The sequence below is a fragment of the Bos grunniens genome, chromosome 11 (genome assembly GCF_055505025.1).
Source record: "Bos grunniens cultivar Pamir isolate PY7600 chromosome 11, Bosgru_T2T1.0, whole genome shotgun sequence".
Classification (NCBI taxonomy): Eukaryota; Metazoa; Chordata; class Mammalia; order Artiodactyla; family Bovidae; genus Bos; species Bos grunniens.
Genome location: NC_141175.1, coordinates 32,790,876 through 32,816,015, shown reverse-complemented (window position 1 = coordinate 32,816,015; position 25,140 = coordinate 32,790,876). Strand labels below are relative to the sequence as shown.

At 43.0% G+C, this 25,140-nt stretch overlaps 5 protein-coding genes and 1 long non-coding RNA gene across 38 annotated transcripts in view; 3 read left to right on the top strand and 3 right to left on the bottom strand.

Moving 5' to 3' along the window:
* Nucleotides 1-2,764, bottom strand: part of LOC147362829 (protein FAM228B) — a 45,961-nt gene extending 43,197 nt beyond the window's left edge. For 4 of the 24 annotated variants that reach the window (XM_086325781.1, XM_086325794.1, XM_086325787.1 and 1 more), the window contains exons 1-2: nucleotides 2,513-2,744; nucleotides 1,518-1,645 (exon numbers count right to left, since the gene is read on the bottom strand). In XM_086325781.1, the coding sequence (XP_086181907.1) occupies nucleotides 1,518-1,613 (96 nt within the window). In that variant the 5' untranslated portion in view covers nucleotides 1,614-1,645; nucleotides 2,513-2,744. Of the gene's footprint in view, nucleotides 1-1,517; nucleotides 1,646-2,222 lie in introns of all 24 variants that reach the window. The other 20 variants (XM_086325780.1, XM_086325792.1, XM_086325785.1 and 17 more) reach the window with 11 other exon arrangements.
* Nucleotides 2,532-6,309, top strand: PFN4 (profilin family member 4). 5 transcript variants are annotated; one of them, XM_086325816.1, is made up of 5 exons: nucleotides 2,532-2,606; nucleotides 3,732-3,860; nucleotides 4,418-4,555; nucleotides 5,152-5,257; nucleotides 6,128-6,309. In XM_086325816.1, the coding sequence occupies exons 2-5, from the start codon at nucleotides 3,744-3,746 to the stop codon at nucleotides 6,154-6,156; spliced, it is 390 nt and encodes a 129-aa protein (XP_086181942.1). In that variant the 5' UTR covers nucleotides 2,532-2,606; nucleotides 3,732-3,743; the 3' UTR covers nucleotides 6,157-6,309. The 5 variants fall into 5 exon arrangements, with proteins under 5 accessions (XP_086181942.1, XP_086181943.1, XP_086181946.1 ...); XM_086325817.1 differs by having other exon boundaries at nucleotides 2,532-3,193; XM_086325820.1 differs by having other exon boundaries at nucleotides 2,532-3,323.
* Nucleotides 6,310-7,784: 1,475 nt separating this feature from the next.
* On the bottom strand, nucleotides 7,785-18,200 carry LOC147362826 (uncharacterized). 6 transcript variants are annotated; one of them, XR_015136530.1, is made up of 4 exons: nucleotides 18,049-18,187; nucleotides 17,272-17,489; nucleotides 12,841-13,320; nucleotides 7,785-12,217 (listed from the first exon to the last, which is right to left on the bottom strand). It is a non-coding gene; the product is annotated as an uncharacterized LOC147362826 (long non-coding RNA). The 6 variants fall into 6 exon arrangements; XR_015136528.1 differs by lacking the exon at nucleotides 7,785-12,217 and having other exon boundaries at nucleotides 13,018-13,320; nucleotides 18,065-18,200; XR_015136525.1 differs by lacking the exons at nucleotides 7,785-12,217; nucleotides 12,841-13,320 and adding an exon at nucleotides 14,388-15,456 and having other exon boundaries at nucleotides 18,065-18,200.
* On the top strand, nucleotides 11,806-17,749 carry TP53I3 (tumor protein p53 inducible protein 3). The gene is made up of 5 exons (XM_086325778.1): nucleotides 11,806-11,943; nucleotides 14,079-14,346; nucleotides 15,301-15,513; nucleotides 16,408-16,604; nucleotides 17,384-17,749. Exons 1-5 carry the CDS (start codon nucleotides 11,806-11,808, stop codon nucleotides 17,564-17,566), a joined length of 999 nt encoding a protein of 332 aa, XP_086181904.1. The 3' UTR covers nucleotides 17,567-17,749.
* SF3B6 (splicing factor 3b subunit 6) overlaps nucleotides 18,190-25,140 on the top strand; it is an 8,169-nt gene continuing 1,218 nt past the window's right edge. The window contains exons 1-2 of the mRNA XM_086325821.1: nucleotides 18,190-18,494; nucleotides 21,195-21,313. Of these exons, the coding sequence (XP_086181947.1) occupies nucleotides 18,465-18,494; nucleotides 21,195-21,313 (149 nt within the window). The 5' untranslated portion in view covers nucleotides 18,190-18,464. The remainder of the gene's footprint in view (nucleotides 18,495-21,194; nucleotides 21,314-25,140) is intronic.
* Nucleotides 22,042-25,140, bottom strand: part of FKBP1B (FKBP prolyl isomerase 1B) — a 22,965-nt gene continuing 19,866 nt past the window's right edge. The window contains exon 4 of the mRNA XM_086325811.1: nucleotides 22,042-22,876. The gene's annotated coding sequence lies outside the window, so the exon portion shown is untranslated. The remainder of the gene's footprint in view (nucleotides 22,877-25,140) is intronic.

The window sequence follows — 25,140 nt, the reverse complement described above, 5'->3', positions numbered from 1 at the left end:
ACAATCTGAGAGAAAGCAGATTAGCAGTTGCCAGAGAACAGGGGAGAAGGGAAAGGACAGTGACTGCTAAAGGGTACGACTTTCCTTTTTGGGGTGATAAAAATGTTCTGTAATTAGATAGTGGTAAGGAAATGGCAACCCACTCCAGTGTTCTTGCCTGGAGAATCCCAGGGGTGGCAGAGCCTGGTGGGCTGCCGTCTATGGGGTTGCACAGAGTCGGACACGACTGAAGCGACTTAGCAGCAGCAGCAGCAGCAAGGGTTATACAATCCTGTGGATATGCCGAAAACTGCTGAGCTGTACACTTCAAGGTAGTGAATTTTATGGTATGTGAATTCTATCTCAATAATAAAAACAGTAAGATATCAATTTAAAAATGCACAAAATATCTGAACAAACACTTCATCAATAAATAAATATATATATATATACATGGCAAGTTAGACATGAAAAGATGCTCAATATTACTTATTAGGGAAATTAAAATTAAAAACACAATGAAATGCCACTCTACATCTTTTTTAGAACGTCTCAAATTAAAGACTACACACATACACACACACAAGGACTGTAACCAAATGCTGGCTAGGATGTAAAACACTGGAACTCCCATACACTGCTGCTGCTGCTAAGTTGCTTCAGTCGTGTCCGACTCTGTGCTAGTGGAAATATAAAATAACTTTGGAAAACAGTTTGGCAGTTTCGTAAAATGTTAAATTTCATTTACCATATGACCTAAGCATTCCACAACTAGATATTTACCCAAGAGTAATGAAAACATATGTCCCTACAAAGATAGGTATGTGAATGTTTCTTACAGCTTTATTTGTAATAGCCAAAAACTGTTAATCCAAATATGCAACAATAGGATGTACAAACTAGGGTATATGGCATTCAATAGTAACAAAAAAGAATGAAGTATTGATACATGAAACAACATGGAATCACAAATTATACTAAGTGAAAGAAGCCACACAAAAATAATACATACCATAAGATTACATTTGTACAAAAAATGTAAATGCAAAATAAACTATAGTGATAGAAAGTGGAAAGGGAGGCACTTAAAAAGGGACACAATGAAGACACTTCGGGAGTATTGAATATGTTTGCTATCTCGATTGTGGTGATGGTTTCATGAATACATAGCTCAAATTTTACCAAACTGTATGCTTTAAACATATGCAATTCATTATATATCAAGTATACCTTAATAAAGCTGTGAAGAAAAAAAAAATAATCTAAAGAAAAAACCGACAACATATATAAATTTGTGTGATGTAGCTAAAGTAATGCTTCTGGAGAAACGTTGTAACTTTATTAAAAAGGTATGTAACAAATGACATTATTCCACCTTAAGAAATTGGAAAATAAAGAGCAAAGAAAATAGTTAATAGAAAGAACAGGATAATAAAGAGCAGAATGAAACAGAAAATAGAAAAATAATATATTTAGCACAAGCCACTTTTCAATGCAACTACCCAAGTATAAACTTTAAAATGCCATTACTATGATACCTCCATAAAAGAAAGTGGTTGTGGCTCCAACCATTCTCTTGAGCTCTTGAGCTTGGGAAGCTTGTCAGTTATCGGATCATTCTCATAACTTTTCATTGTGGCCCCAAATAACAGATTCCCTAGAAAAACTAAAAAATTAGCTTCCTTAGTAAAGAGCATTCACATGTATTTTCTCTTTAATTAATATTTGTGACCATAGATGGACATGAAACGGATTCTGAACATTAGACATCATGTTTTTCCTAAAGTGAGAGGGGACATTTGTATTCACAGGCCTTTTAAAAGTTAGCCAGAGAAGATTACTCCAACTGCAGTTCCCTTTTTTTCAGTCTGTCCATAAGCTTCTGCGGATGTCTTCCGAGCCTGCCTCCTTTAAGCAGAGGAGCTCCTTCTGGACCGACCAGCAGAGCCCCCTGAGAAGCCAGGCTTCCCACAGCATTGCCCAATGGAGCCGGTGCAGCAATTCTCAGCCTGGCCTCAAGGAGGCGCGTGTGGAGCTTTCCGAAACTGCAGCTTTCCAAACGGGAAAGCTGCAGCTTTCTGGCTCCTGAAGCACACATAGGATGGGCCTCTTAGAGAGGGAAGGACAGGCTTTTGAACAAAATTTGCTGGTCTTCAAGCTCTAAGAGGCCCAAACTCCTCCCCTCCCGCGCCCGCCGGTGCCTGAGAGGCTGTCATAAAGCCTGTGTCCCTGGTAGAACCTACATCACGCACGACCCCGCTCCTTCACCCCTACCGGTGAGCAAGGTGCGAGCGGCCTCCGCAGCGGAAAAGTTGAAAGGCCGCGACTGGTACCTCAGCTCCCTTTAAAATTGGCAGAGCCTTCGGCTCCTCTGGATCACGCTAGAACCAGACCCGACAGCCTACCGTGCCAGAGCGGTCGGCTGAGGCGGGAGAGCCCGCCGCACCTGCGGCCCAATGAGCTCGAGGCCGTCGCCTTGGTAGATGAGAACGTTCTGCGTCCAGTGATTCGATAGGAACCGCCCCCCACTCACCCCACCCCACGACTCCTCCGACGCGGCGACCCCTGCGTCCCTGAGCCGCGCGCAAGTGCGCTCCCACGACCGCGTCAGGCTGAGAGGGAACCTGGTAAGCAGAAGAGCCCGCGCCCGCGGGTAGATTCTGGTTTGCGGGCGAAGCTAGAGCGCTTCTCGGTGATGGGCAGCTGCCACAGCCAGTAGCTGGGCTAGTCGGCCTCTCGCCCCGCCTTCCCCTGCGTCCGTTGACGGCCGCCTGCGCCGCAAAGCCAGGCCTTGGTGGAGCGTTGGGCTCCTTTTCCGAGAGGCTGCTGACTTCAGTGGGTCTGCCCGCGCCGCTCTTCCCTAAGCCCTCAGTGCCTCCTGTGTGTCTCCCCTTCAGACAACCAGACCGGATTTAAACCACCCCCCGCTCTCTCAGTAACTCCGCTCCAGGGAACTGTCGAGGGCCAAATCACCACGATGGGAGTGGCGGACTAGGGACGCCTGCGCTTAGGATCTCTTGGAAGGACGAGTGTTTGTGGAACTCGTCCCCTATGAGCACCGTCCAAGAAGACTTGGAAACTTGTAGGAAAAATGTCGCTCTAGGTTCCATAAGGTGTTTCTGTGTGCTGTGCTTGGTCGCGCAGTCGTGTCCGACTCTTCGCGACCCCGGGGACTGTAGCCCGCCAGGCTCCTCTGTCCATGGGGATTCTCCAGGCAAGAATACCGGAGTGGGTTGCCATACCCTCCACCAGGGGATCTTCCCAACCCAGGGATCGAACCCAGGTCTCCCGCATTGCAGGTGGATTCTTTACGTCTGAGCCACCGGGTGTTTTTAGCCCCTGAGGTATTGATCAGTGTCCATAGTTGGTGCTGATGCTAGTCAGAGGGAAAGGAACGTGAAGACTCAACGACTGCCATATCTCATTTACTCTTGTTTACTTCAGTAGTTCTCCATTTAGTCAGGTTTCTTGTTTTAATCCTAGGTGATTCTGATACAAACCGTTGACATAGAAAAAATTATGAGCTGTGAATTTCCAAATTCAAAACTCTCTGTGTGAACTGATTTTCTGTGATTCAGTTTTCCTCTTCTTAGTACTGGTGGGCACCGGATGGTGGACCATTTTCACTCTGCATCTTTTCAGTTAAAGCTGTTGATATTAAAGCTGTTCTCAATGTCTTGGGGACATCTTTTAAAAGACTTTTAAAAGCTAGCTAGAGCAGATGATTTCAACTGCAGTTCCCTTTTTTTCAGAACTGAGGGAGCATGAGCCATTTGCAGAACTTACTGTTAGATACACTCCTGGGAACAAAGCATGTGGACAGTGCAGCCCTCATCAAACTCCAGGAGCGGAGCCTATGTGTAGCATCACCAGGATTTAGTGTAAGAAAAAAACAAGTTTGGCGTAAGAGTTTAAGTCTTTTTCTGTAAAAAAGGCCATGCTGCTGCTGCTACTGCTAAGTTGCTTCAGTCGTGTCCGACTCTGTGCGACCCCATAGACGGCAGCCCACCAGGCTCCCCCGTCCCTGGGATTCTCCAGGCAAGAACACTGGAGCGGGTTGCCATTCTTTCATCCAATGCATGAAAGTGAAAAGTGAAAGTGAAGTTGCTCAGTAGTGTCCGAATCTTAGCGACCCCATGGACTGCAGCCTACTAGGCTCCTCTGTCCATGGGATTTTCCAGGCAAGAGTACTGGAGTAGGGTGCCATTGCCTTCTCCGAAAAAGGCCATAGATAATACATAAAGGAAAGGGAGTGATAACATTCCAATAAAACTATGTATTTTTATGTATTTTTACATATTGCAAAATTTTTTTTTCAACTTTTTAAAAATGTAAAAACCATCGTTAGCTCACAGGCCTGTGTAAGAAAACTGGTAGTGGGTCAAATTTGGCCAGTTCCCCATCGCTTGCTGATTTCTAGTCTGTTTAACCTCTGCAGGTAATGCCCAGTGATGTCCGAACACTTGTAAATGGGTTTGCCAAGAACCCTTTGAAAACCAGAAGAGAAGGACTGTATTTCAAGGAGAAGGACTACAAATGTGTCCGGGCAGATGACTATTCTCTTTATGCCAAGAATGTGAGTGTCCAAGATGTGAAGACAACTGGTAAAAACTTTTGAGTTTGACTCCGTTTTCTATGCCTCTCCTGATCCTATCTTTAAAACAGACTAAGCGTGTTACCGCAGTGGTAATACAGGTTCGCTGTTGCCTATAACAATTAAGGGGATGATAGTCGTATTTCTGGTTGCCCTGTATTATGGCTTAGGCACACTTCACCCACATTATACACTAAGTAACCTCATTTACAAATGAGGAAACTGAGGCTTAAGAAGGTTCAGTAACTCTTCCACAGTCACAGCAGCAAATGGAGGTGCTGGGATTCAAGCCCAGAGTGATCTAATTCCGAAACATATTTCCTTTCCATGACATCTGTTGTTCTCACAGGACAGGGAAATACTACAGTCAATTTGGGAGCTTTCTCAGAATACACATGCTGTTATTACAACAGTCTGAAACTTTTTAAGGAAACACAACTAAATTAGTGAAAAAAGTAAGATTATCCAAAAACAAACATGAATATGAAAGTCAGGAAATGGTGAAAAGTGTGGCTGGAGGGTAACTGCTAGTCCTGTTGTTAAAACCAAGAGAAGAGCATTGTTTTATTTTTATCCAGGAAAACACTGGTGTGATTGTTGTGAAGACCCATCTGTATCTTCTGGTGGCAACTTACTCTGAAGGCATGTATCCTAGTGTCTGTGTGGAAGCCACAGAGAAGTTGGGTAAGTTTGTTCCCAATGCCTGTCTTTCTTTGCTGTGGTAGTAAAGTCTTCTGACTGCAAGTAATGCAGTCAAACCAAACTGAGTCACAGGAAAAATGGGCTCCAGGGACTGGAATACTGAATCCTTCTTTAGTCTTTCCTCCTAAGAGCATCAGCTTTGTTACATCCCATTGCAAACTGCCTCCTTTCCTCATGGTGTCATGGTCAAGCCTTGCATCCTCTTAATTTCTTATAGAACCCTGATCTGACAAGTCTTAGATCATATTGTTTACCCTTATATCAGTCAGCTGGGGATAGGAGGTGGGAAGGGCAAGGTAAAAAAAATGCAAGAGATGTAGCTGCTGGGGGCCATTCTCTATAAAAGGGCCTTCTACAGAAAAAGAAATCACTGTGAGCCAGGCAGCTGGCTTCTTGGTGTCTAGTGGATTCCCTTTCCATGCCTGTGTTTTCGAATAAAGATCTAATGTAGAACTGGGAAATTACAGCTATGAGAGAAATTATATCTATGAGAGTTTTAATTGTATTTTTTACTTGTATTTTTCTCTATCAAAAATTGTGCATAATTATAGAAATTTTGGGAAATATAATTTTTATTATGGAAGATTCTAAGAACATATAATAGACAATAGACATTGTCTCCCCAAACAGACAATGAACTCCTTGAAGTCAGGGACTGGGTCTTAACTATCCAGTCATCCTTGTATCTCCAAGTACTTAACACAGTGCCTAGTATATGGTAGTCACTCATGAATTTTTATGGAATAAATGAATGAATCATAGTGTTATTATCGTGAATGAATCATGTTGTTATTATTTACTGTTCATCAGTAAATAATATTCAAATAGTAACCATATTCTGTTTTCTTTCAGGAGACTATCTAAGAAGAAAAGGGAATTAAGTCATCAGAGGACTATGAAAGATGGCTTTTATGATTTTAGAAGAAAATTATAGATCCTAAAGAAATAAATGCCTTATTTTGTGGTTTTAAAACACTAGGCAGAAGATACTGAAAAGGAAGAATAAATTAAGGAAGCAATTTTTCTTATTTCAAGAGGCCTTCTTTTTAAATTGGAATTATTTAATCCACTTTATCTTTTTTCTTTAGTGTTGTTCATTGGCATGAATGTGAGGCACTGATAGTTTCACAGAGCATATCTGTTGGAAAACTCCTCTATGAGTCTCTTGTATTCCCACAAATATTGTTGGATATGCCAAGAATGCAAGAATGACTGAACTTAAATCTCCAGTCCCTCTCCCCTCTCCAGAGATCAGCAGTTGGGGGACCAGGGACAAAGGCTAAAAATATTTATTATATCACTTCTGGTCTTAATGGCAAAGTTGTACCAGGTAAAAAGGTGGATATATCTTGCTATCTTAGCCAGATTAAGTATTAAACATTCAGTTCATCTCAATCATCCCATCTTGTCCAGAATCTTTGCTCACCATTTGGCTTTCCATGTAGCTCTATCTAGAGATTTTGGGGTCAGACCTCATGCCAATGATTTCTCCTTTTAAATTAGAACACTGACATCTGAGTTTTATAACTTATGTGGACTGTGCACCTATTCTCCACATGCTGACAAACTGAGGTTTTGAGCCTGAAAGGCAGGTCTGATCTTGGATCACAGTGATCTCTAAAGTACTGAAGCTATCATGAAGCCTCTTGGCTGCTCACATTTCCCAGACACACACACACTGGACTGCTGAGTGTCAAATGGAAGCCTTTTTCATAGACTTCATCAAGGCGAATGCCTCACTGTCTAGAGTCCTCCTATGTAGCATGCTCTAGGTGCTTCCACAATTCTTACCACAAAGTTCCGGTCAGGCTCAGCTACTCAGACCCACAAAAGGGACCCTTTGATGGCAGCTCCCTGTGGAGGTGCCTAGGGAGCAGGTGATGTTCTGAAACAGGGGTCTCCGAACAAGGAAAATTTTTGTCTTGATAATTCACAAAGACTTGAAATGGTACATACAGGCATGAATGTACTCAAGGGATTCATTTTTTTCCCCAGGTCCCCAACTTCCATATGTACTTTCCTAAAATTTACCTGTTGTGATTGAGTATTAATGCCAGTTCTCCCAGTATGCAAAAGAAAAGCCTACTCTCATCCAGCCCCAGTCCTACTGTAATACTTGGCTTGGAGTGTAAGAACTGCAAGGTACCAAAGGAAAATTCTCAATTATTTTTAAATGTAATGAGCTCTTCCATCCTGTATTATAAAAAATACATCATATGTGAAGAAGAGTCCTATGAGAATAAATCAAAAAGTATCATTGAGAAATAGTGAAAATCTTTGTATCATAATTCATCCAGGAGAGAAAGACTTCTCATCTTATCCTCGTTTCTTAAAATACAGAAGCAAGACAGTTATCATAAGGACATGAAATAACATGATTACTTGAAAAATGAGAAACCTTTTCTGATAGAAATATGAGTTGGCTGATTAGTTTAACAATGGTGGCTGGCTTTGCCAATAAGAATGTCACAGATGTTGATAAATGGGTTAAGTTTACAATACCAAGATGTCAATTAAAATATATTTATTTTTTTAATTAGCTTATATTGGAGTATAGTTGATTTACAATGTTCCATTAGTTTCTGCTGTACATCAAAGTAAATCAGTTACACATATACATATAGCCACTCTTTTTTGGATTCTACTCCCAGATCATTACAGAGTATCGAGTAGAGTTCCCTGTGCTATACAGTAGATTCTTATTGGTTTTCTATTTTACACATAGTACTGTGTATATGTCAACCCCAATCTACCAATTCATCCCTCCCCCCCAAATACAAACATATTTAGAAGGATTTGGTCCAAAGAATTGTCTTAGCAAAAAAGTGTATTGGAATTAACACTTTTACTTTCCACATCCTCCTGAATATATCAGTTTAAACAAGGGGCCTCTAAGAAATAAAGCAGAAATATAATCATTTGATAAATCTTTGCAAAGCTTTGTTGGCAATAATCCCAGAAGCTGAGAACGACACATACGACTGGGTAACTAATCCCTTACAGGTTGAATGGTTTCCAAATCTTTGCTTTCAACAAAATTGAAGGAAGTCTTAATTAAGTTGCCAGCTAATACATCACTGAAAAGAATTTTTGATGATAAATCCTTATATGGTTTTTATCATATAACTCAGAGGTATTCAAATAATTGGCTGACATTCCTATAAAGAAATTTCTTTCCCTTCTAATTTATGCAAATTAGATTTCTCAGCGCTTGTCCATAAAAATGAAAAAGATTAATGCTGAAACCAGTCTCATTCAACCAATAATTAATATTCATCCACAGATGACATATTTGGAAAAATTCAACCCCACCAATGGTCCAATAAAAATTTTATATTCAATAATTATTAATATTTAAAATAATACTTTTACTTTGGCCACGCCACGTAGCCTGTGGGATTTTATTTCCCTGACCAGGTATAGAACCTGGGACCTAAGCAGTGAGAGCAGAGAGTCCTAACCACTGCACTGAAAGGGACTTCCCCTAAAATAATACTCTAAATAACATAAAAGTAATTCAAAATAATGTTTTGATCAGCTGTGAACTAATAATATTGTAATGATAAGTAAATCCAGAAGAAATTTAACACTTTATAGCCCTACAATCACAGAAAATTTTAAACTGTCAGGTTACATATATTTTGTTGCAGACAAGAATGATCAATAAAGCATAAAATACAGCAGGATGTAATTTTTATGCAGAATGAAAATATAAGTATTGGGAAAAAATGGAATTTTAAAACTTCCAACTGTTAAAGAACTTGTTTGGGTACTTTTTAGTGGATGATTATAGTATCAAATTGCTCCAAAATCCAACTGCACTTGATACATTTAAAAGCCTGATATGAGTTTTAAATGTCAGTATTTATGACCAGAAATCATCTTTTGTACTACCTTAAATGTAAGATGAAAGATTTTAGATATCAACTTTAAAATATGGGGAACGCAGCTTTTAAAAATGCTTTTTGTCTATTGATGAAGACCACTGCCTGGAGTAAGAACTGTCTTGGGCCCTGAGTCATACAGATGGGTCCCCAGGAAGATGGCAGAGGCAGGTAACCAAACAGGCAGCCCCACCAAGCTGACTCCAAGCTCTTCCCTTTCCTAGAGCCTTCCTGAGTCTTTGCCCTCCAACCTCAAGGTGGAGTGCCCATGGAGAGAGGGGAGGAAGAGCCCAGACAAAGTCCTGCAGGCACAGAAGTTGGCATGGTATCCAGAGGTGAACTGCCCCAGCTCCTCTAGGCAAGGACCAGTTGTCAGCACTGAGCTGATGGGCTGCCCAAGCTTGGGCTTGGTTACCACAGAAGCTGCTGGTTTACACAGAACCCTTCAGAGGACATCTGGGAGAGATTATGCCCTCACCCCCATTTAACTTTCAGGATAAGCAGCAGCAGCTGTACCCTCACATCAGCTGGGTTTCTGGGACACATGCTTCCACCTCATTCCTAACACAGATCTTGCTTGTTCTGCTAAAACATGAACCTGTAGGGAGTCCCTCTAAGGCCAGAGATGTGGACTGTGGAATATTGCCACAGCAACCAGTCATCTAAAACTTACCACCCAATTCCACAACTTATATTTTGACAAAAAGGGGCTGGAGCACGGATGTTTTAAGGAAATCAACCTGTTTTTGTGGTTTCCAGTAGAGTTCTCTATTGACCCTTTGGGAGGTTAGTGTCCTCAGAGATGGACAATTACATATTTTCATAAGGCCTGTTGCTCTGTGTGGCTTGTGGGATCTTAGTTCCCCTATCAGGGGTGGAATCCATGCCACCAGTGATGGAAGCTTCGAGTCCTAACCACTGGACTTCCAGGGAAGTCCCCTGGGTCTTATTCTTTAATTATCAGGGAGTCAGCAGTATAAGTTCCTGCCCTCCGTGGGACATGGTCTGAGACACTAGAGCCTACCCCCCAAAAAAGTAGCAAGAAATACCCACCACAAAGTTTCCAGAAAAGGCCTCCTTTGGCCTTTTGGACCTTCCCTCTGAATACACTGTTGGGCTTCTTCTGTCCCTTTTCTTGCAATAGTGGTTTTGACACAGATGACGAGGAGGGACAATGGCTGACAGGTGTTTCTGGAAAATAGGCCTTATAAAAAATATGTAACTTGGGTAGCCTTCTTGCAAGAATGCTCAGGAGAGGAATGTAAATAAAGAGAAGGGGAGTTTGTAATTGATGGGACAGATGGTTGCCCCAGGCAGTCTTTCCTTCTACTCTAGAGCCTTGGGCAGGACCATGAGATAGTTTGATTCCTGGCTCTGACATTCATCAGCTATGTGCCCCTTGAAACCAAATTAATCTTTCTGTTGATACATCTCAATTCCTTTTTAGTGAAGTGTCATAAAACTCAAATAAGAGAACACATGTGAAGAGGCAAATTATAAGGCACTGCAAAAAAAAGTTACCTATCTTTTTATACAGGTGCACATACATGTATATTCTTCTAATCCAGTGGCTTGTAACCAGGAGCAGGCGTTTTTTTGCTACCCAGGGGATATCTGACAATGTCAAGACATTTTTTATTGTCACAACTGGAGAAGGGTGCTGTTGATATCTAGTGGGTGAAGACCAGGGGTGCTGCTAAACACCCCACGCTGCACTGGAAAGTCTTTCAAAACAAAAAATTATTTTGTCCAAAATGTCAACTGTGGCAAGGTTGAGAAACCAGGCTAAATTGCCTCACTGGGCAGCATCTTCCAGGGGCCATTTCCTCATCCTCAGGAAAGACAGGAGAAATCACAGAAGTTTAAAGAATCCCAGGACTGCTTTTATATTCCCTTTCCCCACAGTGTTCCTCTCTCTTTTCTCAGAAGCACCCTGCTTGCCCACCTTACTCCAGAGACCAAGGGCAGAAAGAGACTGACAGCACAAACCGGCCAAAAGCCTGGCCAGGCTGGGAAATGGACCCGTCGCCTGCCAAGAGTTCCGGTTCTAGTTCTCTTAGAGGGAATGATTCTCAAAGTTGAGTGCTGTAACAGCATTTCATGCTAAACCAAGGGAAAGACTAGATTCCAGAGGCTCCAATTTCACAAAAATCTGATTTGCCGCCACTAGCTTTGCATTTTCAAGGGAGAGAAGGAAGGGGAGGGTTGATTCTGGGCAACCCCACCCCCTGCACTACCCAGAGTGCAGCCTTCCACCTCCTAGGACCCGCCGGGCGCTCAGGACCGCGCCCTGTCACCTGGAGCAGCAGCAACAGCAGCAGAGGGGCCGGGCCTGGAGCACGTAAGGAGCTCACACAGGCTCTAGCGATCCAGACAGGTGGGAGATTCCAACTCAGAGGGAGTGAAAATTGCTTCATGCTCTTCAGTGTTTTCCTGTTCCGCCCGCAGCCAGTCGGTGTGGCCAGCCTCCCTGCACCCCCACCTCAGCCGGAGCCTTCCGCGTGGGGTTGGCCTGGAGGCGGCAGGGGCCTCGCTGGAAGGAGAGCAGGGGCCGACGGCCAGATGGATTGAGGGAGGCCGCCGGCCGGCAGCAGGGCGCTGGAGCCCTGAAAGAACTTTGCTATACCCTGTGTGTCCTCAGAGACCATGATAGCTGTGCACTTTGACAAGCCGGGAGGACCAGAAAATCTTTACTTGAAGGAAGTGGCCAAGCCCAGCCCAGGCGAGGGTGAAGTCCTCCTGAAGGTGGCAGCCAGCGCCCTGAACAGGGCGGACTTACTCCAGGTACCCCGGGGTCTGACAGCAACTGGGACTGAGCAGGGCAACGCGGTCTTTAATAAACATTCACCAGACAGATGAAGGAGACTAGGCACTGCCATTAAACGCTCATCATGACCTGCTTCGTTGGGGTTCTGTAACTAGAACCATTTAGCCTCCCTTGTTTACACAAAATAAAGGGGTATGTGCACAGCAGAGGCCACCCTGTGTCATTCCATTGTCTGTCCGCTCAGGCTTCCAGATGTGTTGGTGGGGTGGGTATTAGACCTCCCTGTATCTCCTTTGAAAGTGAAAAAGTGAAAGCGTCAGCTCAGTCTTGTCTGACTCTTTGCAACCCCATGGACTGTAGCCCACCAGCCTCCTCTGTCCACGGGATTGTTCAAGCAAGAACACTGGAGTAGGTTGCCATTCCCTTCTCCAGGGGATCCTTCTGACCCGGGATTGGACTGAGAGGATAACAGGCAGGAAGGCCAGGGGTCTCCAAATGGAGGAAATAGGCTTCAGGTGTCAGACATTTTTTATCTCTCTCTTAAGTGGCAGGAGGAAACAAGTGTTAGATTTTTTTTCCCTTCTCTATACAAATTTTAAGAGGTTTCTCTTAAAATTCTATGTTGCCATAATGAAACCTGGTTCCACCTGAACTTTTCTCAAACCTTAAGCTAACCAATGCGTTTTTCTTATAGAAATGTTTAAGCTATGTTAATGAACTATGTATTTACCCTAGACTCTGTCTTTCAAGTCAGTTCCGCCTAAGATTCAGAACCTAAGACTCAGAACCAGTCTTGACAAACCTGCATGTTTTACTCATACATTGCTCTCCTAATCTATGTTGATGAAACTATATATTTACTTGGAAACCTGTCTGTCTGCGAGATTTTGGTTTTATGGCCTGGGATGACTCACCTGGTGCCAATGTTATCTCAAAAGGCATGCTGTGGGTGAGGGGCTTGGTGCTGAGTTTTGAGACGTCTCCTTTCTATAATTAACAGCTTGCTAGTAGTTATGTAACATCCGGCTACAGACTAGCAGGGGGGGCACTCTTCTTGGCCCCCTTCTGATGTCTGTGTCAGACGTTCTCTATCTCTTCTATACTTTAATAAAACTTTATTACACAAAAGCTCTGAGCGATCAAGCCTCGTCACTGGCCCTGGATTGAATTCCTCTCTTCCGGAGGCCAAGAATCCTGGCGTCTTTTGTGGTTCAGCAACAACCTTTCAGAACCTAGGTCTCTTACATTGCAGGTGGATTCTTTACCGTCTGAGCCACTAGGGAAGCCCCGCCTCAAAGGTTGGCATCCTCACACCAGGAGTCAAACCAGGGCCGCCTGGGTGAAAATCAGGAATCCTAGCTGCTCCTCAGGCAATCCTGTTCACCATTTGTACTCTACAGATAAAGAAACTGAGAGTCAGAGAGGTTCAGCAATGAGCCCAAAGCCACACACTAGTAACCAGGGGAGCAGGGATTCAGATTGAGGTCTTTGTCTTAAGGATTCTGAGTCTGTATTCTTTCCACTCTGAGGGTTCCAGAGCTGGCAGGGGGCAGTGCTCTTAAGAACTTTCTTCCAACTTCTTCTTGAGGCACTCAACTGGGCCACCTGCATTTTTTGAAGTGATTAAGAAATGTCCACCAGAATCACAGGGGCACTTATTCAAAATAAATAAGGCGGGGATCCAGGCATGTATACTTTGAAAAAGCATCTCAAATTGTTCTCATGCACACTCCTAGTTCAGTCCCTCTGGTCTCAGGCCTCTGACAATTGTGAGGCATGAGTACAGAGCCTGGCACTTGATATATGAGATATATCATTAGGAAGCCCATGGTTTAGTTACTAGTCTTGCTATTAACTTGTTTTGTTACCCTGGTTCCCCTGACCAGGTCTCAGTTTCTTCATTTGTAAAACAAGGGGTTTAGATGATACAAGGACTGAAGTGATACCACAAGTTAGACATCCACTGATTATGGGACCTAGTCTCTTATTTGTATGAAACAAATTACCTCCCCTCTCTTTTTTCTCGACTTAAAAAACCTAATTTTACCCTGAATTTTGTCTTAAAGGGGGAGGAGGGGAGCTATGGGAAGGCCAGGGATGCTGACACAGATTTCTGATCATGCTTACTACCTAGCGTGTCCTCTTTCTGCAGAGACAAGGCCAATATGCCCCACCTCCAGGAGCCAGCAACATTTTGGGACTTGAGGCATCTGGACATGTGGCAGAGCTCGGAGCTGGCTGCCAGGGACCCTGGAGGGTCGGGGACCCAGCCATGGTTCTGCTGTCTGGCGGGGGTCAGGCTCAGTATGTCACTGTCCCTGCAGAGCTCCTCATGCCCATCCCAGCAGGGCTGACCATGTGTCAGGCTGCAGCCATCCCAGAGGCCTGGCTCACTGCCTTCCAGCTATTACATCTTGTGGGTAAGGACCAGTGCACCCCATGCTCACTCCATACAGCATAGTTCAATTTATTCATTTATTCATAACTCAGCCACCTCAAAACCCAGCAGTCCTGAAAGGAAGCTTTGATCTGGCCACTGAGCAACAGCCAACCCCAGCACCCCCTACTTAGTATCAGATCCTCATACTATGTAGCAATGGCTTGATATTGAGGCTGAAAATCATGGTTAGCAGATAGAAAACCTGGTGAGCACTGGATAGAAGGCCTGTGTGCATCTTCACACTGTAAGCCCAGTAGTAGTCCCTGCTTCTCAGTCTTGCTAAGCTCTCTGAGAGCCCTAGTGCAGCACAGGGAGCCATTCAACTAACTCTTTAATTCCTCCTTATTCCCACGGAGGCCAGCCAAGAGCTCACGTGAGGGTCTCTGCCTTTGGGGAAATCAGTGTAACTGGGAAGACAACCACAGTGTTTGGAAGGGTGGCCCTGTCTCTAACTACAAACTATAACAGAAGCTTAAGGTGAGAAAGGTTCGTATGGGCGAAGGTCAGAGAAGGCTTTCTGGAATAGAAGGACTTGAAGGGTGGTACAGCTGTGATGGACAGAAGGCATACCAAGGTGGCCTAAGAGCATCAAGGTGAGATTGGCTGCTTCACTCTCAAGCGAAGGATGGGAACTTCCCTGGTGGTCCAGTGGCTATGACTCCACATTCCCAATGCAGGGGGCCCAGGTTCAATCTGGTCAGGGAACCAGATGCCACATGCCACAAATAAGAATTTGCATACTGCATCGAAGATCAAAGATCCTGCATGCCACAATGCAGCCAAATGAATAAATAAAAATAATTTTTAAAAAAGACAGCAAGAGATTTCCCATTTGGTGGTTCCAGGGCCAGGTGATCATGGTAGAATAAACCTATGTGGTAAAGGTACAGCAGTTGCAAAGTAAAGAACATGGTTCCTATACTTTCTATCACAGGAAATGTTCAGGCTGGAGACTCTGTGCTAATCCATGCAGGAGCAAGCGGTGTGGGCACAGCTGCCATCCAACTTGCCCGGATGGCTGGGGCTACTCCTCTGGTCACAGCTGGTTCCCAGGAGAAGCTTCAAATAGCAGAAAAGCTCGGAGCAGCTGCTGGATTCAATTACAAAGAAGAGGATTTTTCTGAAGCAACACTGAAATTCACTAAAGGTAAACAAAGCTTCTGCAGTTCAGCAGGAGTTTCAGAGATAATTAAATAAAATTCTCACCAGCCACAGAGTTGCTTCTGGATCTGTTTTCCCTCTGCTAAAAGCAAAACACCTGCCCAGGCCAAATTCTAGTACTCTACTGTTTGACCACTGGAGACAGGCAGGCAGTATTTAGGACTAAGGTGATTTTCATGGGCATTCTTGTAAGTGATATGATTCATATGCTTTTTACAAAGGGGATAATCACACAGAGTTGGCCTGCAATTACTCAGGACCTCTTTTTCCCAACTAGGCACTCTGTATTGAATTAAAAGGAGGAAGGGGTAGAAACTAGTTTGGAGCTGGTCATAGTAGGCTTTGGTAGGTAGCTCCCTAAGTGGGTAAGTAGATGTGTATGCCTCTATATTCCAGAGCCAAATCTGTTTATATTTGGCTCATCCCATTCCATTTTTTGACAAGAATCAAAAAGAGTTAAAAAGAAAGCTAGCAAAGCCATGATTCAGAGAGCCCCGTGCAGACACTTCATAACTTATATATGGACTAGCCTGTACTGTAGGCTGGGGTGGATCTCCCCTATTCCCCTGGGTGCCAGTGGGTCTCTACTTATGTGGAGGTCAGGGAAAATACCAGATCATGGTGTTGTCCCATTTCCCTCTTGCTGTGGCAGGGATCATATAATATGAACTATATCACATATATATGATACACTTCAGCTCTCTAAACTCCATTTACAACCATGGTTCTATAAGCAATGCTCTGGGTTCCAACCTATAGATTTACTGCTTGCACTTGTATATATTTATACCCATATTTCCACAAATATGCCATGTAATCTTCTTTTGCACTAATCTTTCTGATTCTGACTAGCATCACAAATCTGTGTTTCATGTGAAAGGTGCTGGAGTCAACCTCATTCTAGACTGCATAGGCGGCTCCTACTGGGAGAAAAATGTCAACTGCCTGGCTCTTGATGGTCATTGGGTTCTCTATGGTCTGCTGGGAGGAGCTGTCATCAGTGGGCCTCTGTTTTCAAAGCTACTTTTTAAAAGGGGAAGTCTGATCACCAGTCTTCTAAGACCTAGGGACAAAAAGGTGAGTGATGGGTGAATATAAAACATGTGATTTAACTATTATCCAGAAAAGTGTGATTCATTCACATAATCCTGAGAAAGGATCACATATTAAGTTGCAGAGCCTGTAGAAATTTGCCCCCCTGTGGATAAACTGGTAACCCAATTTCAAGAACTCATTAAAATTGGTTGATGAAAGCCTCAACATCTTGGAAAGAGGGTGGCTAATACTTAATATAGTATGTAAACTTCACATAAAATGAACAAAGCCTTGACTATATTAGGAAATATTTCTAATAGTACCAAGGCTTTTGTTTGCAAAGGCAGAACTGTTCTCAGTGTGCTAAGAAAACCTCTTAGGTAAGTGAGGTTAGTAAGCTTCTACCTTTAACAGTTTATACATTCCTGAAATCGTGTGGCATTCCAGCAGGTGCCAGCTTTGGGAATGTTTCCTCACAGGGTTTCACATCTGCTGGGGGATAACAGGGGTTAAGCATCTCTTTTGAATTGAGCCTATATAAGTCCTCTCTATGGCTGCCTCCTGCTTGAAGTCTTTATTTAAAAAGAGTCCTTCAGCTTTCAGTGACACTAGTATCTTCTCCAGGCTTGATCTTTACCTGGTACACAATCGAGCTTACAAATCTAGAGGCATGCACATACATGCTAGGAGTGAGGTGATTATTACATACCCTTGTGTGACTTCAGATGTGTACAAGTTTCAGAGAAAGCAGAAACGCTAAGCAGGGTGGGGAGTGACAAAGAAATGCCTCCGTCCAGACTGATGGTCTTCTTTTCCTTAAGTACAAGCAGATGCTGGTGAAGGCTTTCACAGAGCAAATTCTGCCCCACTTCTCCACGGAGGGCCCTCAACGCTTACTGCCGGTTCTGGACAGAGTCTACCCCGTGGCTGAAATTCAAGAAGCCCATGAGTACATGGAGACTAACAAGAACGTGGGCAAAATCGTCCTGGAGCTGCCCCAGTGAAGAAGTGGGTAGTACAAGACAAGGCTACCTCTCCAGTCTTCCGATAGCAAACTTGGAGAAAACTCTGTACACAGTCAGGCAACTGGGCGCCACTCCAGGCTCGCCTGTAACCCCCTATTTCTCCCGCAGCCTCCTCAAATCATCAGTATAAAGCTGGTCTAAGGAAATAAAGAGTGGACTTGACGAGTGGCGCGTGGACTGCAGTCGCCGGCTGGGAGGCGAGGTGGGAGTCGGGACAGGCATAGTCGCGGAGATTAGAGTAGAGGCCTGGTCGGCTCACGCTCAATTTCGGGGGCCTGCGCTAGCGCCAGGGCTTCTGAGTACCAGATACAGTGTCGGCCACAACACAATCAGCCAGAACCCTGCAGATTCGGCTTCGCGCACTGTCAGAGGCCCGGACGCATGCACACGTCCCCTCGCACGTAGCGCGCGGCCTGCAGCCCGGGATCCCACTCCACTGCCGGTCCTCTCCCGCAACTCACCAGGGTGCAGACCCACCTAGCGAGGCCCGCTTCCGCCCTGCGGAGCTCTCCTCAGGCCTCGCCCCATCCAGACAACTTCCTTGGTTCAGGGTCTCCCCGACCGGAACACTTTTTAGGCCCAAGTCCCGCCCCTTCCGGTTCAGAGCCGGAAGTGCCTTGGACTTTCGCCTTTCAACCTTCCGGCCTCGTTAAGTATCTCAGACCTATTTTGCTCTGGAGTCTTATTTGTAAGAGTAGCTACGTCAGCACGTTTCGGGGTGAGACGGTGATATTCCGTCGAGTTAGAACAGCTTCCGGCGGGGTCTGGATGTTGATGTCCTGTATCTGATGCCTTGTTGCGCTCGAAAGTAAGCGAGCTCCAGAGGAGTGCGGAGAAATTCAAGTCTTTGCTGCTGTAACTTCATCAGCCCGCCAAGATGGCGATGCAAGCGGCCAAGAGGGCGAACGTGAGTGTCGGGGACTTCTGCCAAGGAAGGGGACTTGGCTGCTGGCGTGACCAGAGAGCATTCTTGGCCCTCCTTTGTCCCTTCGGGGGGAAGGATCAAAAGTTATCTGTCAGAGGGGAGATTTCATCCTGGCCCCGACCTTAGGAATGTGCTCCTTGAGTCTCATTTCCGTCAGTGTTGCTTTTGAGTCTGTTATCTTACTGTCAGTGATAGTGTTAACAGCCTAAGTTGCTTCACGTGTACCTGGAATCTGGCATCGGGATCTTCTCCTCGGCCTAAAAGTCAGTAGCGCAGTTGAACCCCCCAATAAATCACTTAGGCTTTCCAGCTGGAACCTGGAAGTATCTTCAGATTATGGAATTTTTGGATCCTTCATTAATGTTTTCAAAGATATTTTTTGAGCACCTTAGTATGTTCCAGACTTGAGGGAGGATCCAATAAGTCAGTCATATTTATTGAACACTTACTGTGTGCCAGACACTAGTCTTAAGTACTGGAGATACAATAATGAATTAAAAAAAAAGACCTGCTGCTTACATTGTAATATTAGGGAGTGGGGTGTTATGGAAACCTAAGAAAAATTGTCTCGAGAGAGTGGTCAGCTTTAAGCTTCTGAGAGGTATACTAAGGTGAAGACATAATTGAATATGGTTAGGTGAAGATTTTTGGTAACTTCGATAATAATCATTTCAGTGGATAAACGTGGAATACGGTGGGATGAAAAAAAGGTAGAAATTGAGAAAATGGAGATAGCTTTTCCACAAGTTTTCATGTATGTACATAGACGTTGGATGACAGTTAACTTTATTTTAAAGATGTGTGATATAAGGTGTATTTGTATGCCAATGTTGCAGGAGAAAGATAGGTTAAATTCAGTAGTTTGGGGTAGGTGAGGGGTTATCATAGCAATGAGAGGAAAAGTGGATGAATGTGGATAAATGAAGATTGAATATAAGACATTTACCATTTGGTTATATCTGTTTTCTCTAATAAGCAAGAGCCAAGGTTATCATCTCGGATGAGCAGGGAAGAGAGGATACAGTTCAACTCAGATGTCAGAGGGAGTGTTGATGGTAAGGTTTGAGGAAAGAGGAGAAAATGTGATATAGTGTCTTGCAGAGTTAGAAAGCGGATTTACTAGAAAGTATGTTGTGATTATCTGACAGTGTTAATTATCTACTTGAACTGAACCTTAAATCTTAACGTCTAAAACTTGATTGTACTTGTTTACCATTTGTCGCCACTAATAGCCTGAGGGCTGGGAATAAGTTATCTTGTTCTTCCACGTATACAACACTTTATTGTTAATGCCTGAAATAGACATTTAATAGTTTATGTGCTGGTTTAATAGTTATTGTGCACATTAGTAATGTCCAGTATGTAATTAGTATGTTAACAAGGAGCACAAGAATGAAATCTGGACTGGAGATACATATTTGGGAGTCATCGACTTAGGGTGGAAAGCATGTGTAGTTAAGAGACCAAAGTAATGTAGAGATAAGGGGAGTATATGAAGAGTCAAGAAAAGAAGTCTAAAGGTAAAACTCTTTGGAAAATCCTATTTTAATGGCCAAAGAAGACTGAGGACTACTAGCCAGAGAATTAGGAGGAATCCAAGGCAATAGAGTGTCAGGAATAGTCAAGAAGGTGATAGTGAACAGTGTCAGAAGCCTCAGAGGAGCTGATGAGAATTGAACACTAAGTGAAAGGTCTTAGTGCATAAAAACAATTTTCATCAGAGTGCTTGGGTAGAGCTAGATTGTGGTAGGTTAATGAATGTCATGAAGTAAAGAATAAGAGGCAGTGAGTATATACACTGCATCTTTTCAGATGGTTGACTGAAAGAAAAGAAAAAAGGAGCAAGATGGGATAGTAAGTAGAGAGCTCTTTTTTGTCCCCTTCATTCTGTAATCCTAATGTATAACAAAGGTGCTCACTAAATATTTGAATGAATGAAGAGGGATCCAAAGTGTTTTATTTTGTGTGACAATTGGGAGTATATAAGCAACTGTTCACGTGAGGAATAAAAGAAGCCAATGGTGAGGAAAAGGCTGTAAATTCAAAGGAGAGAGGGGATCATTGATAGAACAAGTTTCTGAGACCAGAAAAGGGTCATCAGTAGGAGTTTTATTATCCAGCAAACAGGAAGCAGTTCCCTTGTTCTTCCCCACAAATGTCTGTAGCATTGAGGACTTTTAAATGAGGTTGGATATCTTTGTTTACCTGTAGTGACTAAAAATCTGGATTTTGTAGTAGTGTAGTAGTAGTGAAGTCGCTCAGTTGTGTCCAACTCTTTGCAACCCCTTGGACTGTAGCCTACCAGGCTCCTCCATCTATGGGATTTTCTAGGCAAGAATACTGGATTGGGTTGCCATTTCCTTGTCCAGGAGATCTTCCCGACCCAGGGATTGAACCTGGGTCTCCCACATTGTAGGCAGACGCTTTACCATCTGAACCACCATGGAAGTCCTGGATTTTGTAATAGCCTCTTATTAGTTCCTACTAACAGCCCTCCCTATAACCAGCATCCAGTTGCTTTTCCCAAGAGCATTCCATTTTCATTAATGTCAGATTACAGTTCTTACTCTTGGTGTATAAAAATTATGTATCTTTTTTTTTAGAATGTATTATGAGACAATTTTTCAAATAGTAGCTCTCTTGCCTCTGATTATAATGATAACCCATTATCTTTCATTTTAGATTCGACTTCCACCAGAAGTAAATCGGATTTTGTATATAAGAAATTTGCCTTACAAAATCACAGCTGAAGAAATGTATGATATATTTGGGAAATACGGACCTATTCGTCAAATCAGAGTGTGAGTCTTACTGAAACTTTTGAAATGTCATTTAGAGAAATGATTGTGTAATTTATAATCTCAGAATTAACAGCTGACAGAGGGCCTTACCAAGAGGCTAGAGACCCTCATGATCCAACTCATTGAAAGCCAAGAATGGTAGTTGTGAAATTATAGAGAGCATGAAGTAGTAATGAGTGGTTTGAAGGCAACAGATGGGAAGAAAAAGAATTGACATTTTTTATATAGCTACTATTTTAAAGAAGTATTCTACTGTGGTTACTCTTAATTTTCTCAACAGTCTTTACTGTCTCCTTTACTGACTCCAAAATTTCTGAGTAAGTTGTGTAAAGAGATATAAAAGTAACAGAAAAATGTTTTTTTTTTCCAACTACACCTTTCTATTGAAGATTTAGAAGTATAGGGCAAAGTAATTATAAATCCATGTTTTAATTTAATCTAAAGATTGGGGCTTCAGATGGTATCTGTTGAACATCTTCTGTATGCCATTTGTCCTAATAGGTGCTTTTATTTGCATCACTGACACTACAACCCTGTGTGGAAGTGATAGGGTGTCTGTTTCACAGGTGAGGCTACTAAAGCTCAGAGAGTAAAAGTATCAGTACTTTTCAAGTTTCACCCAGCTCTTTAGTGATAAAATCTTGTGATTCTAAATTGAATCTCTGCATAGTACCACAGCTGCTGTCCTTTTAACTAGTATACATGAGCAAATTAACTAGGAGTCCATCTAAGAGGATTTCTAAAGGTTTTATTTTCCATTGGAATTCTTTTATGACTTGACAGTTCCTTCTTGGCTTTTAGAACTCTGTGAGATCTTGAGGATTCTCCTTTTCAGTGATCACTGTTCTTCCAAAAAGTAAACGAAGAGCTAGAAATGTACCATCATTGGTACTCAGAAGTGAAATGAAAATGAAGTGTTACAGACCAATTGTCTTTTTAAGGAACTCTTTTTTTTTTCCAAATTTGATAAAACTTTTGGGCCCTTTCTGCAGAATACACACAACATTTCACGTGATTTCAGTGGGTACATGAGCTCTAGGTTAAGAACTCCTGTTTGAGACATACAAGAATGGTATCCCTTGACTTGGGGTTCAGGAGACAAGATTCTGCTTCAGAATGAGTCATGTGACTCTAGACAAGTTGCCTGGCTTTTTCCTCACATAGAAGATAATCTGAATGGATAGTGCCTTTCAGCTTTTAACATGGAGGCAGTATGATAACCTAGGTTCAAATACTCACTGGGTACTTGCTAGTCATATGAAACAACAAAATAGTTAACCTTCTGGAGTTTATCTATGATATAAAATCTTTCTAGAAGAATTTCCCAGAGGATCAAATTAGATAGTTCACACTTTGAGTATTTCCTTCCCAATGTGCATCAGCTACCCCCTCTCCGTGCTCCCATAGCTGCTTCTCTTAGTTGTCATATGGTTTTGCTGTTGACTGTGTGCTCACTTGTGGCTCCTGCCAGCCTTTGGATTCTTCCAGGGTAGGTAACCATATATTCTTTTCACTTATGTTGACAACTCTTGTTGTGCCTGACACATGCTAAGCACCCGGTGCCTGTAAGTAAATGAATAATATAGAAAGTGGCAGTGTATTTATGAAGGTATAACAAAATTTATTGATAGTACACAATTAAGAGATTAGTGGAGTTAAGTCAATATAAAGATTGCAGAGTAGCTCAGGGCCTTAGAACTCTCAGTCCGCTGTCTGGGATGGATTTCCACCCAGCTCATCTCATTTCTGGCTCCTCATTCTTCAGATCTCAGCTTTAATGCCAGAGTGGTTTTCCTAGACCACCCTAGCTAAAGTAACCCCTATCTTCCCATTAATCTCTCATTAACTGCAACTGTTTTACATCTATTTACATAATATCTTTCTCCTGCATGAAAAGAGCCCCTTGAAGGAAGGGATGATGCTCATCTTTTTCACTATTGGATTTCCAGCACCTGTCACGTAGAAAGAACGCTATGTATATTTGTTGAATAAATTCATAAAAGTTTGGTGTGCAAGAACTTGGGTCTAAGTTACTGATTGAGGAACAGATGTTTCCTATCCTGTAGCTGTGGGCATGCTCTGTGGCACCCAGCAGTAGGGTGAGTGGCCTTCTCAGTTTGCCCAGAGCCAAGGAGTTTTCTGGGACAGTGGACTTTCAGTGCCCAGACCTGGACAGTCTTGGGCAAACCCGGCTGATTTGTCAGCTTACCTGGCATGTAGCAGACTCTCTGTGCTTTGAATTTTTTAAAGCTCTTTCAAACTTGTTACATCTTTTGTTTTTTAAAACCATGTGTGAGGTAGGATGTCACTATTTGACACATGAAAACAGCTGAAGCTCAGAGAGGTTGTTCCATGAGTAGGTCTCCTTACTTTTACTTTAAGCTTTTACCATTGATCTAGAAAATAATGTTGCAGGAATTCCCTGGTGATCCAGTGGTTAAGATCCAAGCTCTCACTGCTGAGGACCCAGTTTTAGTCCCTGTTCAGGGAACTAAAATCCTATAAATTGTGTGGTGTGGCCAAAGAAAGAAAATACTGTTGACTCAGCACCTAACATATATTAATAGTAGGTACCAAGTATATATTTTTAATTAAAATTACAATGTAGATTTCAAGATACTAGGTTGATAATTAGGGGCTGGGGCACTTGAGATGGAGCATCTTTAAAATGGGTTTAGTGCCTGTCGTGCTTCTACTTCCTAAGAAGATGTAAGAGGAAAAAGAGAGATGCTCTTGTTTTGTTAGCTTCCTGGAAAAAAGATGTGTGTGAGAACTGATAGGAAAAAGTAGATCTCCATCCTTCAGATGCTTATTAGCACTTGCTGTATGCATAGCAACTGTAGGAGTAAAATTAAAAAAAAAAAACATTTATTTGCCCTTTTGGAACTTAAATTTTTACTTTTTTTTTTTTTTAATGGTTTTATTCCAAAATAAAAATTAAGTGGACTTATGGGGAAAATCTTTGGGACAGTGTTTTTTTCCTTTGAGTATTCCCCAATATTTCAAAACTAAGCATTCTTGAAAATGGTTAAAAGTCAGAAGTTGTTACTTTCAGTGAGTAAAGAGTATAATAAAATTCTTCATCAGGCCCATGCAGTCTGACAAAGTGAGAGCATTCTATGGTCCTGGCACCCTTCAACCCCCTCAGCCCCCTACACCTCTCCCTTTTACAGGAAGCACAAGCTCTGACCAGGGCCCAGAACTGTAGTCTCATCCTAGATCAAATCTAGGCAGGTGCCTCCCCTTCCCGTGGGCCCACTGCCTTCCCTTGACCCTGTGCAGTCACCGTGGCAGTTGATAAACCTTATTGTGCAGTTGCGTTGGGTGGCTGGAACTCAGATGAAAGCAAGGGGATATCCATCTTTAGCTTACCGGAGCATAAGCTGAATAGGACCTCTGCCCGCTGTCCCCACTCATAAGTGCATGGCCATCTGCCACCTGCAGTTTGTTGCTCCTCACGCTTCTTCCCTAGCTGCTCCCCTAACTGAAGCTGTGTGAGGAGAGGAGGTGGCAGCCCTATAGCTTCCCTACACAAGAAGCAGCTCCATATCCATGAGCTTCTGTGTTCAGCCACCTGCCAGCATTCTTCTCTGACTCACAGGTACCCCACCAACAAGGACACTTCAAACCCAATCCCTCCAGAAACCCAGCCCTTTTCCCTGGCTACAGAGGGCTGTGTAATGCATAAAAGTGCAGATGTTAACTAAAAGTGAATGTCTGAAGGTTAGCAGTTGAATCTTGTTTTGAAAGGACAAAGAATCTTCTAAGGAAAATGGAAGAAACTACATTAGCTCTCTCTTTACATCGGAGGACACCTGTCCTGGTCA